The sequence below is a fragment of the Symphalangus syndactylus genome, chromosome 18 (assembly GCF_028878055.3).
Source record: "Symphalangus syndactylus isolate Jambi chromosome 18, NHGRI_mSymSyn1-v2.1_pri, whole genome shotgun sequence".
Classification (NCBI taxonomy): Eukaryota; Metazoa; Chordata; class Mammalia; order Primates; family Hylobatidae; genus Symphalangus; species Symphalangus syndactylus.
In genome coordinates this window covers 67,680,558-67,703,436 of record NC_072440.2, presented here as the reverse complement: position 1 = coordinate 67,703,436, position 22,879 = coordinate 67,680,558, and the positions used below count along the sequence as shown (strand labels likewise).

The following is a 22,879-nucleotide window of genomic DNA, read 5'->3' as shown; positions in this document are numbered from 1 at the left end:
CCACAAGAAATGCAAGGGCAGGGTGGGAAGATACAGGCTGGAGCTCACTGCAGGCCAAGAGCCCGGGCTAAAACCTGGGCATCCAAGACCTGCCCCAGGCCCACTTCACTGGCCTGTTGGCAGCATGATTGTGGGGCGGGAGGGCCACCCCACCACCCACACCTGCCCAGATATGCTCAGGCTCAGGCTCAGAGTGCCCAAATGCAACCTTGGGAATCCCACCCTGGGGCCTGAGGCTGGGCAAGGTGTGCTCCCCCTCCTTCCCGACTGCTGGGAAACTCAGCCTGCAGGTGCCCACCCGCCTCAGCTCAGCAGGTGTGTGCACCTTGTCCCTCCCAGATCCCACAGTGCTGGGGGTGTGAGGGGCAGCTGGCCCCGTGTGCCAAGGATGCTGAGAGCCTGCTGGACCACCCTGCACGTTGGCCCCATTGTCACCTGCACTGTTTTCCTACATCCACCCTCTCAGGCTCCCTGTACTCCTTACAGTCCACAGACCAGATTGCTGTACTTCTACCAGGGACACACACAAATGTGAAGCACTGAATGACATAATAATGCGTTTGTATTTCCCTGTCCCTCCCAGAAGCCACCGCCGGAGGCTTCCCAGGCACTGCCTCCCTACCCGAGACCAAAACTGCTTTGTCTTGAATAAGCAGTTTTGGCTTTTCCGAGATAATGAGCGTCTCAGCTGGCTGCCGTCTTGCACAGTCTTTTATCAGACATCAGAGGCTCATCTGTGTTTACGAAGCCATCAGAACAGCTCCAAGTTTAAGTGCCTAATGAATTGTTTTATGAGAACCACAACCCCCTGGGGTTGGTCACGATTCCTTTCTGCAGCTCCAGCATCCGGGGAACGTGGCGGCAGAGTCAGCCCTGAGTGACGCGACCTGTGCCCTGGGCTGGGTTCTGCCAAACCTGCTGGTGTTAGCCTGCCATGAGGGCCCCTCCCCAAGCTCCTGCTGTTAAATCAGGGGCAGGGAGGGCAGGAGTGCGGTGCTGCCCCGACAGACTGTGCTTGTAGCCCAGGCTAGCCCAGAGGCTCGTGTTTCCCCTGGGGACCCTTCCTGACAGCCACTCCTTACCTGGCAGGAACCGGGGCAGTTCTGGAAAGGCTGTTTGCATGGCTCCCAGACACCAAGGGTTCAGCCCCCACTGTGTGCGGAGGAGCCATGGAGGCAAAGCCGGCCACTTGCCTGCAGGTCATGGGACACACGCGTTCCCACCCTTGACCAGGCCTTGGCTTTGGTACCTGTTAGGAGAAGGCGTTGGACCAGGGCTCTGTAACTAGGACATCCATGCTGCTCCCACCTCCAAACCTCCAGGGAGCCTATTCAGGCACCAGACCACCTACCCCTTCCAACAGCCTGGTTAGCACCTTGAGGGATTGTTAGTGTCAGTGTGGAAACTGAGGGAAGTCACCTGAACTGCTCAGCATAACCCAACTGGTAGGTGGCCACGCCAAGATGCATGCAAACCCAGGTCTGTGTGGCCTGCAAGAGAAGTGATGGCCCTCATCCTCTCATTACCTCAAGGAGGTAAGGGTGACCTCCTTGGAGGGTTGCAGAGGCCCCCTCCTGCTGTGGCTACACGCCAAGACCAGGACATGGGGCAGCCTCACCCGCACCCTGGGCGGGATCCCAACCTCAAAGATCTCTGTGAGTCCCTGCAGTGTCTTACCTTTCAGCTTCAAGGTATCCTCTGGTCACCATGGCTGCAGCCCCACCAGGGCCCCTCCTGGGAAGCCAGGGACTTGGATATGGAAGCCACACACTGCAGTCCCCAGAAGGTAGAAATCATCACCCCCAATCTCTCCCAATCTCACAGTGAGAGATCAGGATTCTCCCACTGTGGGGGCCCCACTGCAACTCCATCCCACTCCCCAGCCCTGCCTTGACTGTGATGTGTGTGGGGATGCTCCCAGCAGTGGCCGTGCCTGCATTAGGGAAATCTCTACTGCCACTGGATCCTCAGACAGGGCAGATCCTCCTCCTGGTGAAATGCTGTGTCTTTTCCACCTTATGGGCTCTGATTGAGCCGGATCATAGAAGTGGAGCCTAAAATGAGGGACGGCTGGCCGGACAAAGCCCACATGGAGGGTGTCCTTCACAGCGCACTGGGGCAGGCAGCTGTCTTCCTACAGGGACAGGCTGGCTGCTCCATCTTCACTTTTCCCCAAGACCACAAAGAATCTGGGGTTGTTCCGGCTTCAGGAGAAAACTCAGGGTGGTTGGGTGTGGTGGCTCACACCTGTAATCCCAACACTTTGGGAGGCTGAGGTGGGGGCATCACTTGAGGCCAACAGTTCAAGACCAGCACGGCCAACATGGTGAAACCCCATCTCTACTAAAAATACAAAAATTAGCTGGGCATGGTGGCACGTACCTGTAATCCCAGCTACTTAGGAGGCTAAGACAGGAGAATCACTTGAACCCAGGAGGCAGAAGTTGCAGTGAGCCGAGATTGCACCACTGTATTCCAACCTGAACGACAGAGTGAGACTGTCTCAAAAAAACAAAACAAACAAACAATAATTAGCCAGACATGGTGGTGCATGCTTGTAGTCCCGGCTACTCAGGAGGCTGAGGCAGGAGAATCATTTGAACCCAGGAGATGGAGGTTGCCGTGAGCCAAGATCACGCCACTGCACTCCAGCCTGGCAACAGAGTGAGACTCTGTCTCAAAAAAAAAAAAAAAAAAAAAAAAAAAAAAAAAAAAAAGAAAAGAAAAGAAAAGTCAGGTGATTTCTAAATTTCTTTCAAGTTTGGGAAAGGACATTGATATCCTAAGCCTTTAGGTCCTCAGCTCCTAGAAGGGCAGAGAGGAGGGGGATCCTCTGGATGATTCCCGAGAGCCCAGGACCCACAGCTAGTGGTGCAGGCCCATTCCACGCACCATCTGATCCTCGCAGGGCGCTGCAGCCATCCTCGCCTCACATCAGGTATGGCTTCAGCCCCAGGTGTTTGAGGGAACAAGGTGCTCAGAGGTGGTTTCTGGATTGGGAATCTGGAACAGCAACTCTGTGTTTCAACCCCCCACGCCTTTGCCAGTGCTGTACCTTCTAGAACACCCCTTCCTCACCCTTCAGGTACTGGCAGCTCCCTTGTCATCCTTCAGAACCCCACAGGGACATCACCATGGCCTTCCAAGGCCTCTCTTGGGCAGCCGTCCCCCTGGCTGGGACCCCAGCTCCCAGACACACCACCACGTGGCATTTAATCCATTGTTTCAACCACTCCCCACTGGGCTTTGTGCTCCCTGAGGTCAGGCCTAGTGTCTTACGGGTATCCCCGACAGTAGCCCCATGGGAGTGCCAGCGAGTGATGTTGCATAGTGGGTCTTGTGTCTCTAGATAAAGCACTCCAAGTGGCCCACGGCTCACATTTACCTGTGATGTTACCTTTTACAAAGCTCTTCTAGTCCCATTTTCTCACCTGAACAAGGTCAGTGAGGAAGTGGAGGCCTAAGCCTGCCGAGGTCACTCCTGCACCCCGCACCCCCTGCACTCCCCTTCCAGAGGGATCACCTGGCCCGGAACAGCATTTCGTGGCATTAAATTGTATGGGTAACCATACTTTCCATGTGCATGCCACACTGGGCTCCAGCCTCCCTCTGCCTTGGGGCATTTTGTTGGCAGGGTTCTTTCTTCTTTTTTTTTTTTCTTTGAGATGGAGTTTCGCTCTTGTTGCCCAGGCTGGAGTGCAATGGCATGATCTTGGCTCACTGCAACCTCAGCCTCCCAGGTTCAAGCTATTATCTTGCCTCAGCCTCCTGAGTAGCTGGGATTATAGGTATGCACCACCACACCTGGCTAATTTTGTATTTTCAATGGAGACGGGGTTTCTCCATGTTGGTCAGGCTGGTCTCGAACTCCCGACTGCAGTAATCCCACTGCCTTGGCCTCCCAAAAGGCTGAGATTATAGGAGTGAGCCACCGCGCCTGGCCCTGGCAGAGTTCTTTCTGGCTGGACTCGGAGGGTGTACTTTGTGGGCCTTGGAAGGACCCTCTGGGGTCAGCATCTGAGTAAGTCAGCAGCCCCGTCGTGAACTCAGGGCAACCCCTCTCTCATCACACAGCTAGGAAAGCCCTGCCTGATGGGCATTTGACATCAGACCTTAGCAGCTGCCTCCTGATCCCTGCCCAGGCCTGTGCCAGGCAGGGACTCGCAGGGAACAGGCAGTCCAGCAAACTCTTAAAGTGACAGGCTGCCAGGTATGTGCTCATCGGTGTGACCTGTTCTAAGATGACCCAGGGCCGCCAGCTCACATGCCCACTTTTGAAGGCCAAGTTTAGGGAGAGCCCAGGAAGGTTCCCAGTTGGCAGAGAGGCAGACTCCTGTCCAGCTGACCACAGCCCAGCAGGAAAGCCAGGGCAAGCCTTGGCTGGGCCTACAGAGGGCCGAGGCAGCAGACACAGAATGGGAAGTAGGCTTTCTCCCAGGCAGAGAAGGAAAATATTACTATTTTCCCTTCTGGGCTGTCACCGTGCACAGGTCTTTCTGCTCTGGCCAGGATGGGGACCTGTACCAGTTTGGCTCTGAAGCCCCTCTGTTATTCCCACCTGCCCACCCAGTTACCCTTCCTGGGCCTCTGGACAGTTCTCTAGTCATGGTGGGCCCGTGGGCAGGACTTGGTCATTGGGCAAGGCTTGCCAACTGTGTGAGTGGTGGCCTCACTGCCCCACTGCCCTGGAAAGGAGAGCAGACTCCTTGCCTTCCCCCTCAGGGAACCTGGAGAGATCAGCTTGGCTCTTGGTTTTCAGCCATGAGAGAGAAACAGGGTATGGGGTTCACACGATTCCTGAGCATCCTTGGTGGGCCCAGCAGCCTCTCTCTCCCCACCCGTTCCCCACAGGCCACCCGTCCCTGGTTGCGTCTTCCTTCCCTGGTGGCAGTTCCCCCAACACCCATGCCCCAGCTCCTAAGGACCGGGCTATGAGGGACTGGGACAGGCCCTGCCAGTGGGGAGCCAGGATGGGAAAGGGGACGAGTGTTCCATACGTTGCGTGGCATGCCACACATTCTGCATGCACCTCCCCTGCCCCCACTCTGCAGGCTTACGCATGGGGAGACCAAGGCTGAGGGGCTCAGGATCCCAACTGAAAAGGATACGAGCCCATGTCTTCCTGATTCCAGAGCCCGCTACACTGCTGCATTATGGTAGAGAAATAAACCTGACCCTCCCCTTGATCGGGGGCAGGAGGTCAGGAACACCTGCCCTGTCTACCCTCACCCTGCATCCCTGTCCTGGCACCACTGACCACCCACCTTCTGCAGAACTGCAGAGTCTCACAGATCTTTCCACTGCAGCATCTTGACCCTGTCCTTCCTGCAAGGGCAGGACACAGTATCTCTCACAATCCCCGTAGCCCTGTAGCCTCTATGCCTGGCTCAGAGCCCGGCACATGGGAGCCTCGGCAAATGAGAGAGAGAGAGGAGGGGTGGGGAGAATATTGTGAAAAACCACAGAGCAAATGAATGAATCGCTTAGCGTCTGGCAAAATTCCCTAGTGGGTAATTTTTTTTGACTCTGATAAAAGCCAGCCTAGCAGATCCTTGGCTTGAATTACTGTTTTGGGTGACTGTGAATTCTCCTGCCATTTAAGAGAAACCCCGTAGGACTATTAAATGACTGGTTTTTAGAATGAGTCTTGAACCATAACGTGCCTGCGCACAGGTGCTCGGCCAGGCATGGGGTGGGGACGTTCTCCCTCACAGCAGCGTCCTCCCTGAGCACCAGGGTGTACCTTGTACAGTGGCACTGCCTCTGTCACTTGGCTCAAGGTGGAGAATGATTGAGTTCGTACATATTACAAGCTCATGCTTGGAGTGTTAGTATCCATAAAGTGAAAAAGCTGCGGGAGCAGGTTCCGTCTGCAGGCCAGGGCAGCAGAGCGAGGCTGGGCGTGCTTTCCCCTGCAGTCCTGAGCCCCCGGGGTGGGCTGGCAGCTGGGCTCCATCCTGCTTCTTAGCAGCCTGTGGGCTTGTTCCTGCTGCTGTCCCTCCAGTCCCCGCAGGTGGGGCCCAGGCAAGACCGACTGCACCTGACTCGACCCCCATTCCTGAACTTGGAAGGCTCCTCATAGTTGGTCACTCATGCTGGGCCTAGGACATGGTCCTTCTGACCACATGACCCCCTGTGGCACTTGGGAACCTTGAGCTGTGAGGGTGAACACAGTCCCAGCCGTGTGGGCCCCACACCCTCCTGTGGGAGCTGTAACTGCATAGGTGATACGGGATGTCAGCGGCAAAAGGACCTTTAGAGGAAAGAGCCAGTGGGGTGGGATGGGGTGAGAGGCCACAGCTGCAGACAGGCTGGGGGGCTGAGCAGGGGCACAGGTGCCAGGCGCCCTGGAGTGCGCACTGGGAGCCACAGGAGGGGAGGTTGGAGTGAAGAGGAGGCCAGTCACAAGGGACCTTGTGCTTCCACTTGAAATGAGACAAAGGACTCAATGCCAAGTGACTCAATGCCAATGTCAATGACTCAAGGCCAAATGAAATGATCTCACGTGCATTTTAGCAAGACCCCTCTGCTGTTTGGAGAATGTGCTATCTGCAAGGCAGGGACACGTGCTCGGAGACCCTTCCGGGGCCCCTTGGGCAGAGAGAGTAGAGCTGGAGCCCGTGAGAGTGGGCAGTGCTGCTCTGAGCTGAAGGCAGGGATAGCAGAGTTGCTGTGTGATTGAGAAAAGAGGCCATGGGGAAGGACCCCAGGCTGGGGGCCTGGGCCGCTACAGAATGGGGGCCTTGCTGTCTGATGCCCTGCTTGGCCCACACACGGTTCCGCAGGATGCAGGAGGGTCTTTCCCAGGAGTGGGTTTTGTGTAGCCAGTGAGTGGGCAGAGCTAGCTTGCAGAGCTAGCTCGAGGTGCCCAGTGCAGGCAGAAAGCAGGGAGGGCAGGGCTGGCCAACAGAGGGTAGATGCTTACCAGGCCTGATGGGACAGACGCCACACTCTTAGTCCCTGGGTTTACCAAGGAAGGTAGCGTCCCTCAGGAGACACACTTTGGTGCCTGCCGCAGGGCTGGCTGGGCAGTATGGGGTGCCTGCGACATCCTGATGGCAAGGACATGGGAAAACCTGGGGAGGAAGGGCACCCGGCACAGCCAGCACTCAATGGAGTGGGCTCGGGGGACACTCCACTTGGGGACACTCCAGCTGCAAGGGCAAAGTACGAGGGGGAAGTAGGAGACATTGGGGGCACCAGATAGCCAGAGTGGGCACTGGGGGTAGCCAGGGGCTGCTGGGAAGAGGGTCACAGGAACAGATAGCAACCTGGGGCCCTCAGGGCTTCTGATGTGGGGCATTGTAGAAACAAAGACCCCCATCAGAAGGGGCCCCACTGCTGGACGTGCTGAGGCTTCCCTGAGGCCCCTCTTGGCTCACGGCCCAGGAGATCACGTGGGGCTCCTTAGGCCAACCCAGGCAGGGGTGAGAGGCCCGGAGCTGCCCTCCCTTGTCCCTCCGGGGCCTGTGGGGCAGGTTTCTGCCCAGCTGACCACTGTCCTGCTCCTGACAGCTTGCTCATCCAGGGCCTGGGGAGATGGGTAAAAATAGATTCCAGATTTGTCTAAAATCAGTTGGCAAACTGAAAGCCAGATGGTGTTGGTTCCTGTGTGCGAGTGGCAAACTATTTTGAATGTGGAGAGGCTATTTTAAAGTTTTAACTGGACTGGAAAGCTGCTTCACCAGTGCCAAGAGTGAGTCACATCAAGGAGACACTCTGATCGACCCCCGGTGGGGACTGGGAAGGGCTGAAACTCCTGTGTGTTACCAGCCTGTGCCAAGCGCTCCTGTGAGGAACCAGGCCCTGGGAGCTCAGCCTCGGGGGTCAGGCAGGTGATGGAGACACAGCATGACAGCTTGGCTGGGCCAAAGGGATCCCCGGGGGAGCCCAGCACTTCCCCTTGTGGCTCCATGGGTCCCCAGTCTGGGTCTTGGACACCTAAGACCAGAATCACAGTGCAGCTCCTTCCTGCCTTTGTGAGGCACCTGCTGAGCTTGGGTTTCATCTTGTGTAAAGTGAAGCCAAGCCAGGCATGGTGACTCACGCCTGTAATCCCAGCACTTTGGGAGGCCGAGGCGGGCAGATTACTTGAGGTCAGGAGTTTGAGACCAGCCTGGCCAACATAGTGAAACCCTGTCTCTACTAAAAATACAAAAATTAGCCAAGTGTGGTGGCAGGTACCTGTAGTCCCAGCTACTCGAAAGGCTGAGGCATGAGAATCGATTGGCCTGGGAGGCAGAGGTTGCAGTGAGCTGAGATGGCACCCACTGCCCTCCAGCCCGGGCAAGAGCAAGACTCTGTCTCAAAAAAAGATAGGTGAGGCCAGCCCGCCACTCCTCAATGGCAGGGGAGGCAAGATCCTGTTACTCCAGTGAGTCCCCTGGCCATGCAGAGGGGTTCGGGGAGACCATGACTCTCTGTGATCTCACCGCTCATCACCTTCAGAACCCCAAGCTGGTGAGAGGCAGGGTCTGTGGCAACAAGGGATGTGAGGATCAGCGTGGAGGGTGGGTAGCCTTGGCCCTAGAAACCCGGAGAGCAGAGGGTCTTCTGGCCGCCCACCTGGGAGCCCAGAGCCGGAGGGCAGACATGTCAGATGCCTGGCAGGTCCTGGACCAGCCGCAGATAAGAACACGGCCCTTTCTCCCGTGCTGGGACCTCCTGCGTGTGCTAATGGCTAGAGCCAGTTGCCCAGCCTGGAGCATCTGGGCATTTGGCCCATCTCCCCACCTCCTCCGTGAGCCCAGTGGCTGCCCACGTCAACGCCCAACAGGCCTCTGGTGCCTCCCTCACATCCCTGTCTAGGTGGGAAGTTTCCAGGCAGCCACTGAAGGCCAGACAGGGTCCTGGCTCTGCATGCTCCCAACAGCTTGAGAGGCTGCCCTAGGTCACACACAGGTGACCCAGGCTAGCTGACCTCACACCTTGCTCTCCCGCCTGGCCTGGGGAGCAGTGAGATCGCTGTCAGGATTAGGATTAGGAACAGCAAAAGCGATTAGAGTTTGTCCTCCTTTTCCTGGGGTACATCTGGGCAAAGGTTTCCAGGTCAGAGACGCTCAATGTCTGTCCCATGGGGCACCGGTGACCAGCAGCAACCCCCGCTCAGACCTCACATGGCATGGCCCCTGACTTGGTTTCCCCTGGGTGGGCAGCCCTTACAGCCTTCTTCCCCAGGCCAGACTTCTCAGTAGGGAGAGTCCCTGGTGGTCAGGCAGGGCCTGGACTCCCCAGATGGGGCTGCCCCAGGGTGGAGACCCCCCCTTGTCTGTCGAGCTTTGTGGTTCTCACTCTGCTTGGGGGCAACTCGACAGGCTCCCTGCCCTCCCCATGGAGACAGGACCACACTGCCCAGGGGCCCTGCACCCCAGGCCGGCCCCTCTGCATCTCAGAGCACCCACACCCCCCACACTCATTTCACCAGAACCCTCTGTGCAGCACTTGGGGGTGGGTGGAAGGGGCAGGGCTGGGAGACTGGAACTCTGTCCCCATGCTGAGGACAATCAACCTGACAGGTCACAGAATCAGGGACTCTGTAGGAGCCCAGTAGGGCGCCAGGAGATTACAGGCCTGTCCCAAGGTGGGCAGTGGGGTAGCACCCATTCAGGGCCCAGATCCACCTCCAGCTCCCACTAGGACCCCTCACTGTGTTCCCCTTAGACAATTCAGGACACAAATGTGGAGGTAGGGGGCTTCAGGTCAGCCCGTCTCTCCTCCTGCTCACAGCTGAGCACGAGTCTCCTGGCCCCAGGTAGAGTTGTCACAGAGTCTCAGAGAAATGAGACCACATTCAGGCCTGGGCAGGGTCAGCCAGGCCCTCTCTGGGCCCCTGGGAACCTCCCCCTGCCAGCCCCTCTGCCGGGCCCCACGCCTAATCCAGCTTATCGAGCACACAGCACACAGCCCAGCTCAGCATTCTGAGAACAGCAGGGCCACGCCAGGCGCCTGCCTCTCCCCACAGCATAGCCAGGATGGGGCCTGGAGAAGGCCGGCAGCAGCAGAGGAGACCCTGGGAGTCGGGGATGGACACCAGGTGGGTGCATCTGGGCTGGGGGAGGTGGAGGGGCTCTCTGCATCCATGGGGTGACCAGGCAGCTCGTGCTGTGGTGGCAAAGGCCTTGGGTGCAGCCACATGAGGCCTTCGATATTAGGGCACAGCAGCTTTCACCCTGCCCCGCTTTTAGGTGACTGTGACACTCTATGACCTGCATGTGCCCAGCCTAGGCACATGTACCCAAATGAGGCCCAGCTGTCCCAGGGACTTCCTGTCTCCCTGCTGCAAGATGCCAGCTGACCCTTTGGTAGACTTGAGGGGGACCGAGGTCACTCACGGCCAAGTTATCAGCCAGCAACCCTGGCTGTGTGGACAAAGTCCTCAGCTGGGGCTAAGGGTGCTGGGAGGCCACCCCTTCTCCCTGAGGCTAGGGCTGGGCTCTGTTGCTTGGACAGGGTTATTCCCAGGCAGCCTTGTTAGTGAATCTCTCCCAGGAACCTAGCTCCACACCAGGAAGGCTCTGGGATCCCACAACATCCCTGCCCTCAAGGGGCTCCCAGACAGCAATCAAGATTTAGCTTTACAAAGTAAACCCTAACAGCACTGGTTCCGTGCCCTGGGAGACATGCAGGTGAGATGCTCAGAGACTTGGATCCTGGCCCTACACACACCTCCTTGTGGCCTTGGGTGAGTCCCTCAGTCACCCTGAGCCTTCATTTCCTCCTCGGTCACGCACACTATATAAAAAAATCTACCTCAGTGCTTGTAAGAATGCCTGGAACAGCCTGCCCCACAGTGGGCCTGCGGTGTGAGGGAGGCGGGGCTGGCATCAGTCAGCAGGTGGGTTTGAATTTGAGCAGGGGAAAGGCAAGAAGACATGACACTTGGTGGGCCACACTCAGGGCCCTGGGAAGGATTGGAGCCCCAGGAGATGAGGCTGGAGAGGATTGGAAACCATGTCTGTGAGAGGCGGTCAGCTGCCCAGATCTGTGGAAAAAACAACAAATACTCCATTTTCCCTTGAAGGAGAAAATAGTCATTTCTAAAGTATTAGAGCCCCTGTGAACACAAAGGTAGGAGGTAGAGGGCCTAATTCATCTTTGTTCTCTGGTCATCTTTCCCTCTTTGTTTTTGCTGCTGGGAAGCCCAAGCACCCTCAGATGTGAGTTTGTGGGAATTCTTACCATGACCTTTGGCTACTATTTTAAACTGCTGCTGTACGGCTCTTTCATAAGTCTTGTTGTAAATGACATGAGGTATATGAAAACAAAGCACCCATCTATGTGAGAACTTGTGGACGGAGAGGATGATTCTGGGGGCTGTAGGAGATTGGCAGGAAGTGATGGTGCAGGGATGAGGGAGGGCGGGGGCAGAGGCCTTGTGCACCCAGGTAGGCAAGAACCCAGAAAACCAAGAAACACCCATTCACTCTCACCATGCACAGCACAGCCCTGGCCTCTGCACCCCTGCTCGTATCAGGCAGGCAAGGGGATCGTGCCTTGTGTGGAGGTGGCCCTGGGGCTAGACAGACCTGGGATCCCATCCTGTTCACCCTGATTAGCCCCTTCTCCCTGGCCCTCAGTCTCGGGATGCAGGGGACTTCCCTGAAGCGGCGCCCAGGGAGATGAGGGTGCCCTTCCTCACTTGCACTCTGCGCCTTGAGACCAGCTCAGCAGAGCCTGGAGACCTGCATGGGCCAGGGTCAGCAGAGCAGCAGCGTCAGAGAGCCCATGAACAGGTGGGTGGAACCAAGACTAACTTGACTGAGCACTGGGCCGAGCTTAGGGCAATGTGGGGAGGAGGACCTCGTGGGAGCTGCAGCCAGGTAGGAGTTAGAGGAAGCTCTCAGTTCAGGACCTGGGTTTTGGATCTGGCTCTGCCACCTCCTTGCTGGGTGCCCTCAGGGCTAGCTTTGCTGTCTTGGCATGGGGTGGGAGTCTCTGTCTACCCAACTCACGGGGCTTCTGTAAGGGTCTGGAACATTCCTGAGGCACCCAGAGGGATACCGTCCCCCCGCATCCGCCACCGCCCTTACACCCACTGGCACAAAACCAGCAAAGAGGTGCATCTGGTCTGGCTGCTGGGGCACGCTGTCTCTGAGTCTGTTTTCAGGATCCTCACTCTAAGGCCTACAGCAGTGAGAGAGGGACAGGGCTGTGGGTGAAGCAGGAAGGCCGCTGTAGGACTCCAGGTGGTGAAAGGCCTGGCTCCCAGTCACAAGCCAGGGAGCAGTGGAGTCAGGCCTGGAGCTGGGTTTCCCAGGACTCACCCAGGCCCACTATGGGGTCTGCAAATTGCATGAGGGACAGTGACTGCAGCCCCACACTCAAGGGACAGCCTTATAAGACCCATAAACTCAAAATAGCCTAGACCTTCAACACCCTGGACTCAGTTTCACACATCATCAGGATGAGGCGCACGAGATAAGGAGGTTTCTTTCTTTCCTCAAGGAGGCCTTTCCCCCTGCCTCAACCTGCGGGGAGGAGACCTTCATCTGTCCAATGGGGGTGACAGCACTCCTCCCACCTGGAGAATTTTGCCAGGTGAGCGGAGACAGGGCAGCTTGTGGGCACAGCATCTGTTAGGCATCACTGTCTGTCTCACAGAGAGGATGTGGGCTCAGAGGGGCCAAGGGGCTTCTGCTGGAACCCAGGTTTTCCAACTCCTGATAGTGCGCCCCTGGCCACCACACTCTGCTGGCTTCCTTGGGCAGGCCATACCGCATCTCCGGGATGAGGAGGCACACCTTGCCCTGCCCACCCTGCGTGGTGCTTGAGGGAGGTGGGGGAGGGAAGGTGCCCAGAGGAGGGCTTGTTCAAGGAGTGGCGTCCCTGGGGTAGGCTGGGGGCCCCTTTCCACCAAGCCAGGCCGGCCACCAGAGCTTGGGCTCTCCCTGTGGGGTGGGCGAGTCCCCAGGCAGGGTGCCCCAGTACACAGCCTTGGGGAGCCTTGGAGGTGCTCTCCTGAGGCTACCTCAGGACACCCTCGTCTTGCTCCTACTGCTGTCAGTCCCACCCCCCTGGTAGGTGTCACTTGGCAGCAAATGTCTGGGAGCAGCTGCTGATTCAGGGGCACTCCTGGCACAGTCGCTGGAGAGACCGACCCGATGGGCAGGCATCTGAGTGCTTCTGACTGACGGGCAGGCCGTTTCCTGGGAGAGCGATACTGCAGAGGTCTGAGGAGTGGTGGGAGTTAGCGGTCGTGGCCTGGGCACCAGGTGCCAGGGCAGATGCAGGAGGGGATCCATGAGGCACGTCTGTTGAGTGCTCCCTCGCCCCGCCTGCCAAATCACCTCCTGATACTTCCTCAACAGCTGCCTTGTCCCTGTGACACAGGTGAGGACTGGTGTGCCCATCTTCCTCCTTTGGGGTGGGACAGCCTGTGAGCTCAGTGGGTGCTCCAGGTCAGCTGGGCAATTGGGTGGGGAGGAAGTGCTGGGGAGTGGCAGCTGGGGCCACTGATGCAGATGTGGGCCAAGGAAACGTCCCTTCCTACTGGGTTCAAGAATGTGTTCAGAAAGGGCAAATCCAGAGGTTCCTAAATTTGATCTCACTGCCCTCCAGGGACAGCTGAAGCCTGAGCCATCCTCTCCACTCTAATGACAGGGCAGAATGACCAACCCCTGCTTCAAAACAGTGTGGTGGAACCACCTATGGACCTGGGAAGCTGAAAAGATTCTGGATGTCTTAGTAGGCCACAAGCTTGAAGGGAAAACCTTAAAAGCAGTTATGTGATTCAGACTCTGAGGTAGCTTGGTAGAAAGTGCCAGTCCCACTTCTGCTGGACAAGACCAATTACCTCTCTGAGCTGGGGAGGATGGCAGAACGTGGCTTTCCTTCCTTCTGTGCCATGGCCAGGGACTGGCCCAGGGTAGACAAGGGCCAGTGACAAACCTGAGGCCTAACACTGCAGGGAGGATGTGGCCGCAGAGAGCTCGAGCCCTACCATGATGAGCAACAGCAGCCACCTCAGCTCCAGGCTGAACCAAACCAGCTGCTGCTGGGGAGGCAGCGTGCAGACCCGTGGCACCCAGATTTGCTGCTCCCCAATTGGCATCCTGACCATGGGAGGCCAACCAGGGTGGGTGCTGGTTGCTGGGCGGGCTCTGAGAAGGCCAGGGTTCCCACATCCCCAAGGAGGCCAAAGGGGGCAGTAAGCATGTTTGTGACCATCCCAGCAGAGGGGGCAGCTAGATGGCCCCCTCTTCTTCACTGCAGGGCCTTCTTCACTGCAGGTGTCAACAAAAACAGACTGCAAAATATTTGAAGAGATTTATTCTGAGCCAAATATGAGTGACCACGGCCATGACATAGCTCTTGGGAGGTCCTGAGAACATGTGCTCAAGGTGGTCGGGGCGCAGCTTGGTTTTATATATTTTAGGGAGGCACGAGGCAGCAATCAAATACATTTAAGAAATACATTGGTTTGGTTCAGAAAGGCGGGACAGCTCAAAAGCAAGGTGGGGAGGGGGCCTTCCAGGCTGTAGGTAAATTTAAGCATTTTCTGGTTGGCACTTGGTTGTCTAAAGACCTGGGATCAATAGAAAGGAAATGTTCAGGTTAAGATAAAAGACTGTGGAGACCAAGGTTCTTTTTACGTCTTATAGTGGCTCCCCTTGGAGACAACAGATGACAAATGTTTCCTAATCAGACCTTTAAAAAGGTGCTAAGACTCTTACTTCATCTCTTCAGGGTTGGGAAGGCCTGGAAGAAAACGATCTAGCTCTGTGAATATAGATTCTTTACAGATGCACGTTTTCCCCCACAAAGGACAGCTTTGCAGGGCCACTTCAAAACATGGCAAAGAAGCATGTTTTGGGATAAAATATTTTTTCTTCCTTGACTCGTAATGTTATGCCAGTCAGGTTGGAAAGTCACGATATATAGGGTTAAATAAAACCCATCTGATGAGAATGTATGGTTTTTAGGGCATGACTCCCCAGACGCCTTAGATAGGAATTTGGGCAAGATAAAAAATATCAGAGCTTAGTCCTCACACAGGGAATGGAGGTGGGGGAGCAGATGTGTTATAGGAAAGGGGCCCTGATCCAGACCCCACAAGAGGGTTCTTGGATCTCGCACAAGAAAAAGAATTCAAGGCGAGCCTGCAGTGCAAAGTGAGAGCAAGTTTATTAAGAAAGTAAAGGAATAAAAGAATGGCTACTCCATAGACAGAGCAGCCCCCAGGGCTGCTGGTTGTCTATTTTTATGGTTATTTCTTGCTGATATGCCAAACCAGGGGTGGATTATTCATGCCTCCCCTTTTTAGACCATAGAGGGTAACTCCCTGATGTGGCCATGGCATTTGTAAACTGTCATGGCGCTGGTGGGAGTGTAGCAGTGAGGACGACCAGAGGTCACGCTCGTCGCCATTTTGATGGGTTTTGGCTGGCTCCTTCACTGCAACCTGTTTTATCAGCAAGGTCTTTGTGACCTGTATTTCGTATCTCATCCTGTGACTTAGAATGCCTCAGCTGTCTGGGAGTGCAGCCCAGTAGGTTTCAGCCTCATCTTACCCAGCTCCTAAGATGGAGTTGCTCTGGTTCACATGTCTCTGACAGATGGGCCCCTGCCAGAGGCCAGGGTCTCATACCGCCACTCCTCCCTTCCCAGGCCTGCAGGGACTTCCTGGAACTAGCAGAGATACACAGTCGGAAATGGCAGCGGGCACTGCAGTATGAGCAGGAGCAGCGTGTGCACTTGGAGGAAACCATTGAGCAGCTGGCCAAGCAGCACAACAGCCTCGAGCGGGCCTTTCGCAGTGCCCCCGGCCGGCCGGCCAACCCCTCCAAGAGCTTCATTGAGGGTGAGTGGGCGGCCAGGGCAGGGCTGTCCCATGACCTTCTGCCAGCTGGCTCTGCATACACAACTTCTGCTCCCCCACACGCATATCCCTGGCTGTGCCCACATGTGGGCTGGGCTTGGCCAACTCTCGATTGCCTCTTCATGGTTTTGTATCTCCCGTGCCCATCACCCACTGGTAACAGTTTCCCTGCACCTAGGTTCACATTCTCAAGGGTTAAATTTAATGAGCCCAGCATGTCCTGGTGCCAGGTGGCCACCCATCTAGCCTTGGGTTGGGGGTCACAGGGATCCTGGACAGGGGTCCATCAGAAAGGGAAGCTGGGCCACAGACTGACCCACATGTTGAGAGATCGGGGGGCGGGGGGGCTTCCAGAAAGAGGCCCCTGTGCGGTGAATGCCTTGAAAGCACATGATTCTAGCAGAGGGAGCAACGGTGGCCGCAGCCCAGGGAATCAGGGCTGACCAGGTGACTGAAGCGGGAGGGGAGTGAGGCCAGATGGGGGTTGGGGGAGCCCTTGGCTCTGGACTTAGGGAGGCGAGATGAGCCTTTTGTGAGGTTACAAACTAAAGCTCTGCCTGTGTCTCTAGGAAGCCTCTTGACTCCCAAAGGAGAGGACAGTGAGGAAGATGAAGATACCGAGTACTTTGATGCCATGGAAGACTCCACATCCTTCATCACTGTGATCACCGAGGCCAAGGAAGACAGGTAAGGTGGCTGCAGCTGGGCAGAGCCTCCCCCACCCTGGTTTAAGGCTGCATCTGGTCTTTTCACCAGCTATCTACTTGTCTACTTGGGGTTTTCTTTCCTTTAAATCTTGCTTTGGCCAGGCCCAGTGGCTCCCAGCACTTTGGGAGGCCAAGGGTAAAAGGACTACTTGAATACAAGAGTTTGAGACCAGCCTGGGCAACATGGCGAAACCCTGTCTCTACAAAAAACACAAAAACTAGCCAGGCATGGTGGTGCAGGCCTGTAGTCCCAGCTACTTGGGAGGCTGAGGTGGGAGGGTCGCTTGAGCCCAGGGAGGTCGAGGCTGCAGTGAGCCATGGCCATGCCACTGCATTCTAGCCTGGGCAACAGAGAGACCCTGTCTCAAAAAATCAATAATCCGTCTTCCTCCAGATGGGATTTCATTGTTGTGTGAGCCTCATAGAGTATACTTACACAAACCTAGCTGATAGAGCCTGCCACACACCTAGGCTATACGGCACAGCCTATAGCTCCTGGGCTACAAACCTGTACAACATGTGACTATACTGAATATTGTAGGCAATTGTGACACAGTGGTTAAGGATTTGTGTATCTAAACATAGAAAAGGTATATTAAAAATACGATATGATAGTCTTATGGGACCACCGTCATATACACTATCTGCCATTGAAATGTTATGCGGTGCTTGTCTACACACAGAACACACGGCAGTGACCAGGACATTTACTAGCAATGAAAATGATGTTGTCTGGAGAGAGGATGGGCCAGGTTCCAAGGAGGCCTCGGGATTCATCAGTAACTTGCCTCCCGCTTTGTATTTCCTGCAGAAAAGCTGAAGGTAGCACCGGGACAAGTTCTGTGGACTGGAGCTCAGCAGACAGTGTAAGTGAGGGGGAGCACTGCAAGGGCCGGAAGGCAGCTTCTGGCCTACGGGGTGGGAGGGACAGGCCAGCACCAAGAGCTGGGGGCCAGCAGGCAGGCCCATGCCCCAGTCCAGGAGCGCCATCCTGCCCTTCCACCAGCAGTGTGCCAGTGGCCGGCTTGGTGCCAGTCCTCAGGGTGGAGGGCAGAGACCTGGAAGCCGAGGGGGTGCTCTGGCCTCCACTGACAGTAGTGGGGGGTCCCCACTTATGTGGCAGGTACTAGATGGTGCCTCGCTCGTGCCCAAGGGTTCATCCAAAGTCAAGAGGCGAGTCCGCATTCCCAACAAGCCCAACTACAGCCTTAACCTCTGGAGCATCATGAAGAACTGCATCGGCCGGGAGCTCTCCAGGATCCCCATGCCGGTGGGTGGCTCGGGCAGGGCAGCCCCGGCCGGTCCTCTGGGGCTGCTTTCCTGTGCATGGATGAGAAGTAATGGCCTGTGTGAAGTACACACAGCCTTGGAGTGTCATTTTCTTAACGGCACCTGAGGAGCATGTAACTAATTATCTAATCGTGTACATAGGCATTGCCTGATCTTCCAGAGTACAGGGATCTTTGGGCTCTGACAGAAGGAGCCAGGGAGAAGCTCTGCATGGATCAGCAACCTGGGGAGCCCAGAGCACCTCTGGATCTTTCTTACAGGAGCTTACCATGTCCCGGCTGTCCTGATCTGCAGATGGGGAGTGGCAGGATGGGGCTGTGTGTGGAGGGGTGGGCCCTCCTTCAGCTGGCAGTCATCCCTGGTGCCATCCCCAGGAAATGCAAGCTCAGTGTGGTCACACAGTGGGCCAAGGGCATAGCTTGGATCCTCATGCCACCTGGCTACCGTGGCATCTCCACTAGGCCAGATGGTTCCGCTGTGTGACCCAGAACAAGTTCCTCACATCTCCAGCCTCTGTGTCCACATCTGTAGAGTGGGGAGAAACACAGCGTCCTCTTCACAGTGTCTGGGAGGATGGAGCAAGATAACATGAGGAAGCTGAGACTCGTACCCGATGGCATCATGGTGGGGAGAGTGACCCTGCCCTATGTGACACCGAGATAGGGGCCCTGGGCCTAACCCATCCTGTGCCGGGCCCCATCACAGCTCGGAACATGGGGAAGACCCACTTCCTCCACCCACAGACTCATGTGCTCACTCATTCACTCACTGCTTCCTAAGATTCTGCACTGAAGATACAGCGGTGGGCCAGGCAGAACCCCTGGCCTTGGTGGGTGTCCATCCGAGCAGAGGAGAGCAACAGTGAACATGATAAAAGTGTGTAGGACGCAGCAGACCGGAAAGTGGGGAGGGCTGTGGAGAAAACAGACAGGAGGCGCCAGGGAGGTGATGGCTTGGGGGAGCACTGTTGGACAGGGCCATCTGAGGAGCCTCACTGTGAAGGTGCCGTCTGAGCAGGGATGTCCCTGAACATCGGAGAAAAGCAAGGGCACCGTGCCAAGCCGGGGCTGGTGCCCAGCCTGACCACCCACCTGTCCACCCACAGGTGAACTTCAACGAGCCCCTGTCCATGCTCCAGCGGCTGACAGAGGACCTGGAGTACCACCACCTGCTGGACAAGGCGGTGCACTGCACCAGCTCAGTGGAGCAGATGTGCCTGGTGGCTGCCTTCTCTGTGTCCTCCTACTCCACCACGGTGCACCGCATCGCCAAGCCCTTCAACCCCATGCTGGGGGAGACCTTCGAGCTGGACCGCCTCGACGACATGGGCCTGCGCTCCCTCTGTGAGCAGGTGAGCGGGCTAGGCTGGCACTGGGTGGCGCCTACCCACACTCTGGCCAAGCTGTTCCTGCCAGGCCCAAGGTGACAAATGGGATGCAGCCTCTGACCCTGACTGCCCATACCCAAGGAGCCATCAAGCTGAGGTCCAGCTGGGGAGCAGGGCCTCCCATGGCAGGGGCAGGCACAGGGCCTCCTGGAGATGGCGAGGGGCATGAGAACTCAGCCTGGTGAGGACAGGGTCAGGCCTGGTTGCAGGGAGGGGGAGGATAAGCTCCAGGCCAGGGTGTTGTGGAGCAGAGGGGGAGGGGCATCTGTGGGCACGGCTGGGGAGGAGCATGGGGTCACTACCGAGCTGAAGGCGGCTGGCAGGAGGAGCCTGGGTGCAGTGGGAGGGACTCTGCCCTGGCCAGTGACAGCAGCCTGTCCCCACCACCCCTTCCCCACAGAGACACGCCAAGACCCAGGCCCAGGAGCCTCAGCAGTGGCAGCCCCATGCTGAACCTGGGCATCCTGGTTAGAAACGAGGTGATTCTGTTGGTGCTGGCGTTGCCCTGGCTCCTGGCATGAGCGTAGGATGCTGGCCATTCAGAGTCTGGTGCTAGTTGAAGAGGCTGCAGCTGCTGCAAGGCCCTGTTAGGAGGTGGCTGCAGTGACCCACGCAGGGGTGTGGTGGCCAGACCTGGGGGAAGGGGGGAGGCCAGAACACAGGCAGCTTTTGAAGGATGAGCCGGCTGGTTTGCCGATGCTTTGGATATGGGGTTGGGGGGCAGTCGGGGTGATCTCGGGTCCTTGGCCTGAACCCTGGAATGAATGTATTTCTCCACTTAGCAGACATTAGGTGCCCTCGACATGCCAGGTGCTGCTCAGGCATGGAGGTTTCAGCTGGGAAATGAACAGACATGGCTCTGGTTCTCATGGGGCTGGGAAAGCAAGGCGGGCACTGTGGCTGCTTCCAGCTCTTCTAGAAAGGGGGTGGTCAGGGAGCAGCTTTGCTGATGCAGAGAGAGTGAGGGGAGGAAAGGAAATGAGGGTGAAAAAGCAGCAGCTGGAGGGTGGTGCACCTGGGGTGGGGCCTGACTCCTGACCTGCCAGAGGAGCCCTCTGCTGCGATGGAGGGAGTGGCCCTCCCAGGGAGGCCCAGGGAGGTGGATGTGGGAGTGGAGGGGGCAGATGCTGGATTCGATTTGAAGGAAGGGCAGGCAGGGTTTGCTCGGGGTTAGAGGAGGAGCATGAGGAGGGCCAGAGAGGCTGCAGAGTGTTTGGTGTGAGCAGCTGGAAGGGCAGGATGCTGAGGTGTAGGCGAGGAGGAGGCTGAGCTTCCCACGGGCTCCTTGGGGAGGGATCAACTGACCTCAGGGCCAGCTAACCCATCTCCTGGGATGGTTCACAGCTGGGCCTGCACTCCTGGGGCATAGGAAGCAAGTGGGCACCTCTTTTGGAGACAGGAAGTTAGGCAAGGCACACTGGGGGCAGCAGGAGCCCGGCTCTGCCCTGGTCGGGCTCTGCCTGTCTGAGGGGAGATGTCCAGGGGCAGCTGGAGGCCAGGGGCAGGGCTAGGCTAGGGCTGCTGTCCTGGGGAGTGAGTAGACTTAGGAGAGGGAAGCCTGGGCCCCATAGCCAGAGGAGCATGGAATAAGGAAGAACAGACAAGGGAGGCTTGGTGGCACTGCCAGCGAGGCAGGGGAGGGCCAGGCCTGGGGCAGTGCATCGATGTGGACGCCTGCTCTGGAGCCAGGCTGGCCAGAGGCAGGGCCCGACTGCCCCTTGGCTAAAATCACTCTGCCAGTCTGGGCCCCCTTGGTATAACATGGCACAGCAGCCACACCTGGCGTGTGGGGAGGATTAGATGAGAAGTGGACACGGAAGCCTCGGCACAGTGTGACATCCTTTATCAGCCCTCAGTGCACCTGTCACAGGCATGTCTTTGAGGCATGAGGTCCGCCATCACCCCTATTTCACAGCCCAGGAGCCAGACACTGAGAGGCTCAGGACAGCACCCGGATGCTTTTCTGCTCAAGGCAGTGCCTTCCTGGGGGCCTTCCTTGGGTCCATGGCCACCTGAGGAACAGCCAGGACTGCTCCTATGGCCACAGAGCTGTGCCTGCTGAGACAGGGCAAGCTGTCCCTCCCTGGCTGGGGGAGGTGGAACCTGGGCTCATGTCGGGCAGATGCTCACATCCTATGGGTCTGGTCTCAGGTGAGCCACCACCCCCCGTCAGCTGCGCACTACGTGTTCTCCAAGCACGGCTGGAGCCTCTGGCAGGAGATCACCATCTCCAGCAAGTTCCGGGGAAAATACATCTCCATCATGCCGCTAGGTGAGCGGGGGCCCGGTGCCTTCCTGGGACAGAGAGACATTCTGCCTAAGAGGGAGGATTCTGGCAATGCAAAAGCCAGCTGGGGGCTTCCAAGGGAGACCTCCCTGTAGGTCTGCCTCTCCAACCCCCCAGCCTGGTTCTCAAGACACCAGGCCTAAGGGCAGACTGGCCAGAGCCCTGCATGGGGGGCATGACCTCTGACCTGTCCCCTGCCCCCAGGTGCCATCCACTTAGAATTCCAGGCCAGTGGGAATCACTACGTGTGGAGGAAGAGCACCTCAACTGTGCACAACATCATCGTGGGCAAGCTCTGGATCGACCAGGTCAGGGGCGCCCTTGGGGAGGGGGGTGCATGGCCCTGGGGCTGGCCGCTGACCACTGCCCTCCTTCGCCAGTCAGGGGACATCGAGATTGTGAACCATAAGACCAATGACCGGTGCCAGCTGAAGTTCCTGCCCTACAGCTACTTCTCCAAAGAGGCAGCCCGGAAGGTAAGCAGGACCAGCCACTTCTAAGCACCCCAGGGGGCCCAGGGCAGAGTGTGCACCTACGCTGGTCCTGCCAATGTCCACAGGTGACAGGAGTGGTGAGTGACAGCCAGGGCAAGGCCCATTACGTGCTGTCTGGCTCATGGGATGAACAAATGGAGTGCTCCAAGGTCGCGCATAGCAGTCCCAGCAGCCCCAGCTCTGACGGGAAGCAGAAGACAGTGTACCAGACCCTGTCAGCCAAGCTGCTGTGGAAGAAGTACCCGCTGCCGTGAGTAGGGCTGGCAGGGGCCCCGCCACAGGCATAGGACAGGGGTCAAAGGAGAGGAAAGGAGGACAGTGGACAGAAAGCAACTGACAGGCACAGGAGGTCGGGAGGGTTCAGTCCACACATGGGCAGAGAACAGTATTATGCAGCCGACATCCCAGTGTGAAGGCAGACACCGAACAGTCAATAAATGTGAAACTATCAAACACTATGCACAGACTTTAAGCGAGGTGATAGGATAGAGCCCCTCCCTGTTCCTCCCTACAAGAAATAAAAAACATACTTGAAAATAACCACAGGAAATAGAAAACTATAAAATGTGGCATAGGAAAGTCCAAAGAGAACAAATAGAAATTCGACAAAGGAAAAAAAAAAAAATGACTGACATCGAGGACCCTATGGAATGGTTTAGTAGCTAGAATCTATCACCTGAACACAGGTCAGAAGAAGTGATTAGCACTGCATTTAAAGAGACAAAACCCAGAAAAGACAGGAAGCTACAGGGAGAAGACAGAGTGAGGTCCCTGGAGCAGGCTCCTTGGCCTCTCCTGGGAGCGAGTTTGAGTACAGTCTCCCTGTCAGACCTCCTGCAATGGAATCTGCATTTCTGTAAGCTTGCTCAGCAAGATTGAGAGCAGGGTTTGGCATAC

At 56.9% G+C, this 22,879-nt stretch overlaps 1 protein-coding gene across 13 annotated transcripts in view; it reads left to right on the top strand.

Moving 5' to 3' along the window:
* OSBP2 (oxysterol binding protein 2) overlaps positions 1 to 22,879 on the top strand; it is a 215,049-nt gene that overhangs the window by 161,296 nt on the left and 30,874 nt on the right. For 5 of the 13 annotated variants that reach the window (XR_010117155.1, XM_063623527.1, XM_063623530.1 and 2 more), the window contains 10 exons: positions 12,448 to 12,537; positions 15,607 to 15,799; positions 16,387 to 16,504; positions 17,336 to 17,390; positions 17,648 to 17,794; positions 18,920 to 19,165; positions 21,353 to 21,473; positions 21,693 to 21,796; positions 21,869 to 21,964; positions 22,048 to 22,232. Coding sequence is in view for 12 of the 13 variants with exons in the window: in XM_063623527.1 (XP_063479597.1) it covers positions 12,448 to 12,537; positions 15,607 to 15,799; positions 16,387 to 16,504; positions 17,336 to 17,390; positions 17,648 to 17,794; positions 18,920 to 19,165; positions 21,353 to 21,473; positions 21,693 to 21,796; positions 21,869 to 21,964; positions 22,048 to 22,232 (1,355 nt within the window). In the remaining variant the exon portion in view is untranslated. Of the gene's footprint in view, positions 1 to 12,447; positions 12,538 to 13,311; positions 13,330 to 15,606; positions 15,800 to 16,386; positions 16,505 to 17,335; positions 17,391 to 17,647; positions 17,795 to 18,919; positions 19,166 to 21,352; positions 21,474 to 21,692; positions 21,797 to 21,868; positions 21,965 to 22,047; positions 22,233 to 22,879 lie in introns of those variants that run through there. The other 8 variants (XM_063623526.1, XM_055254031.2, XM_055254041.2 and 5 more) reach the window with 5 other exon arrangements.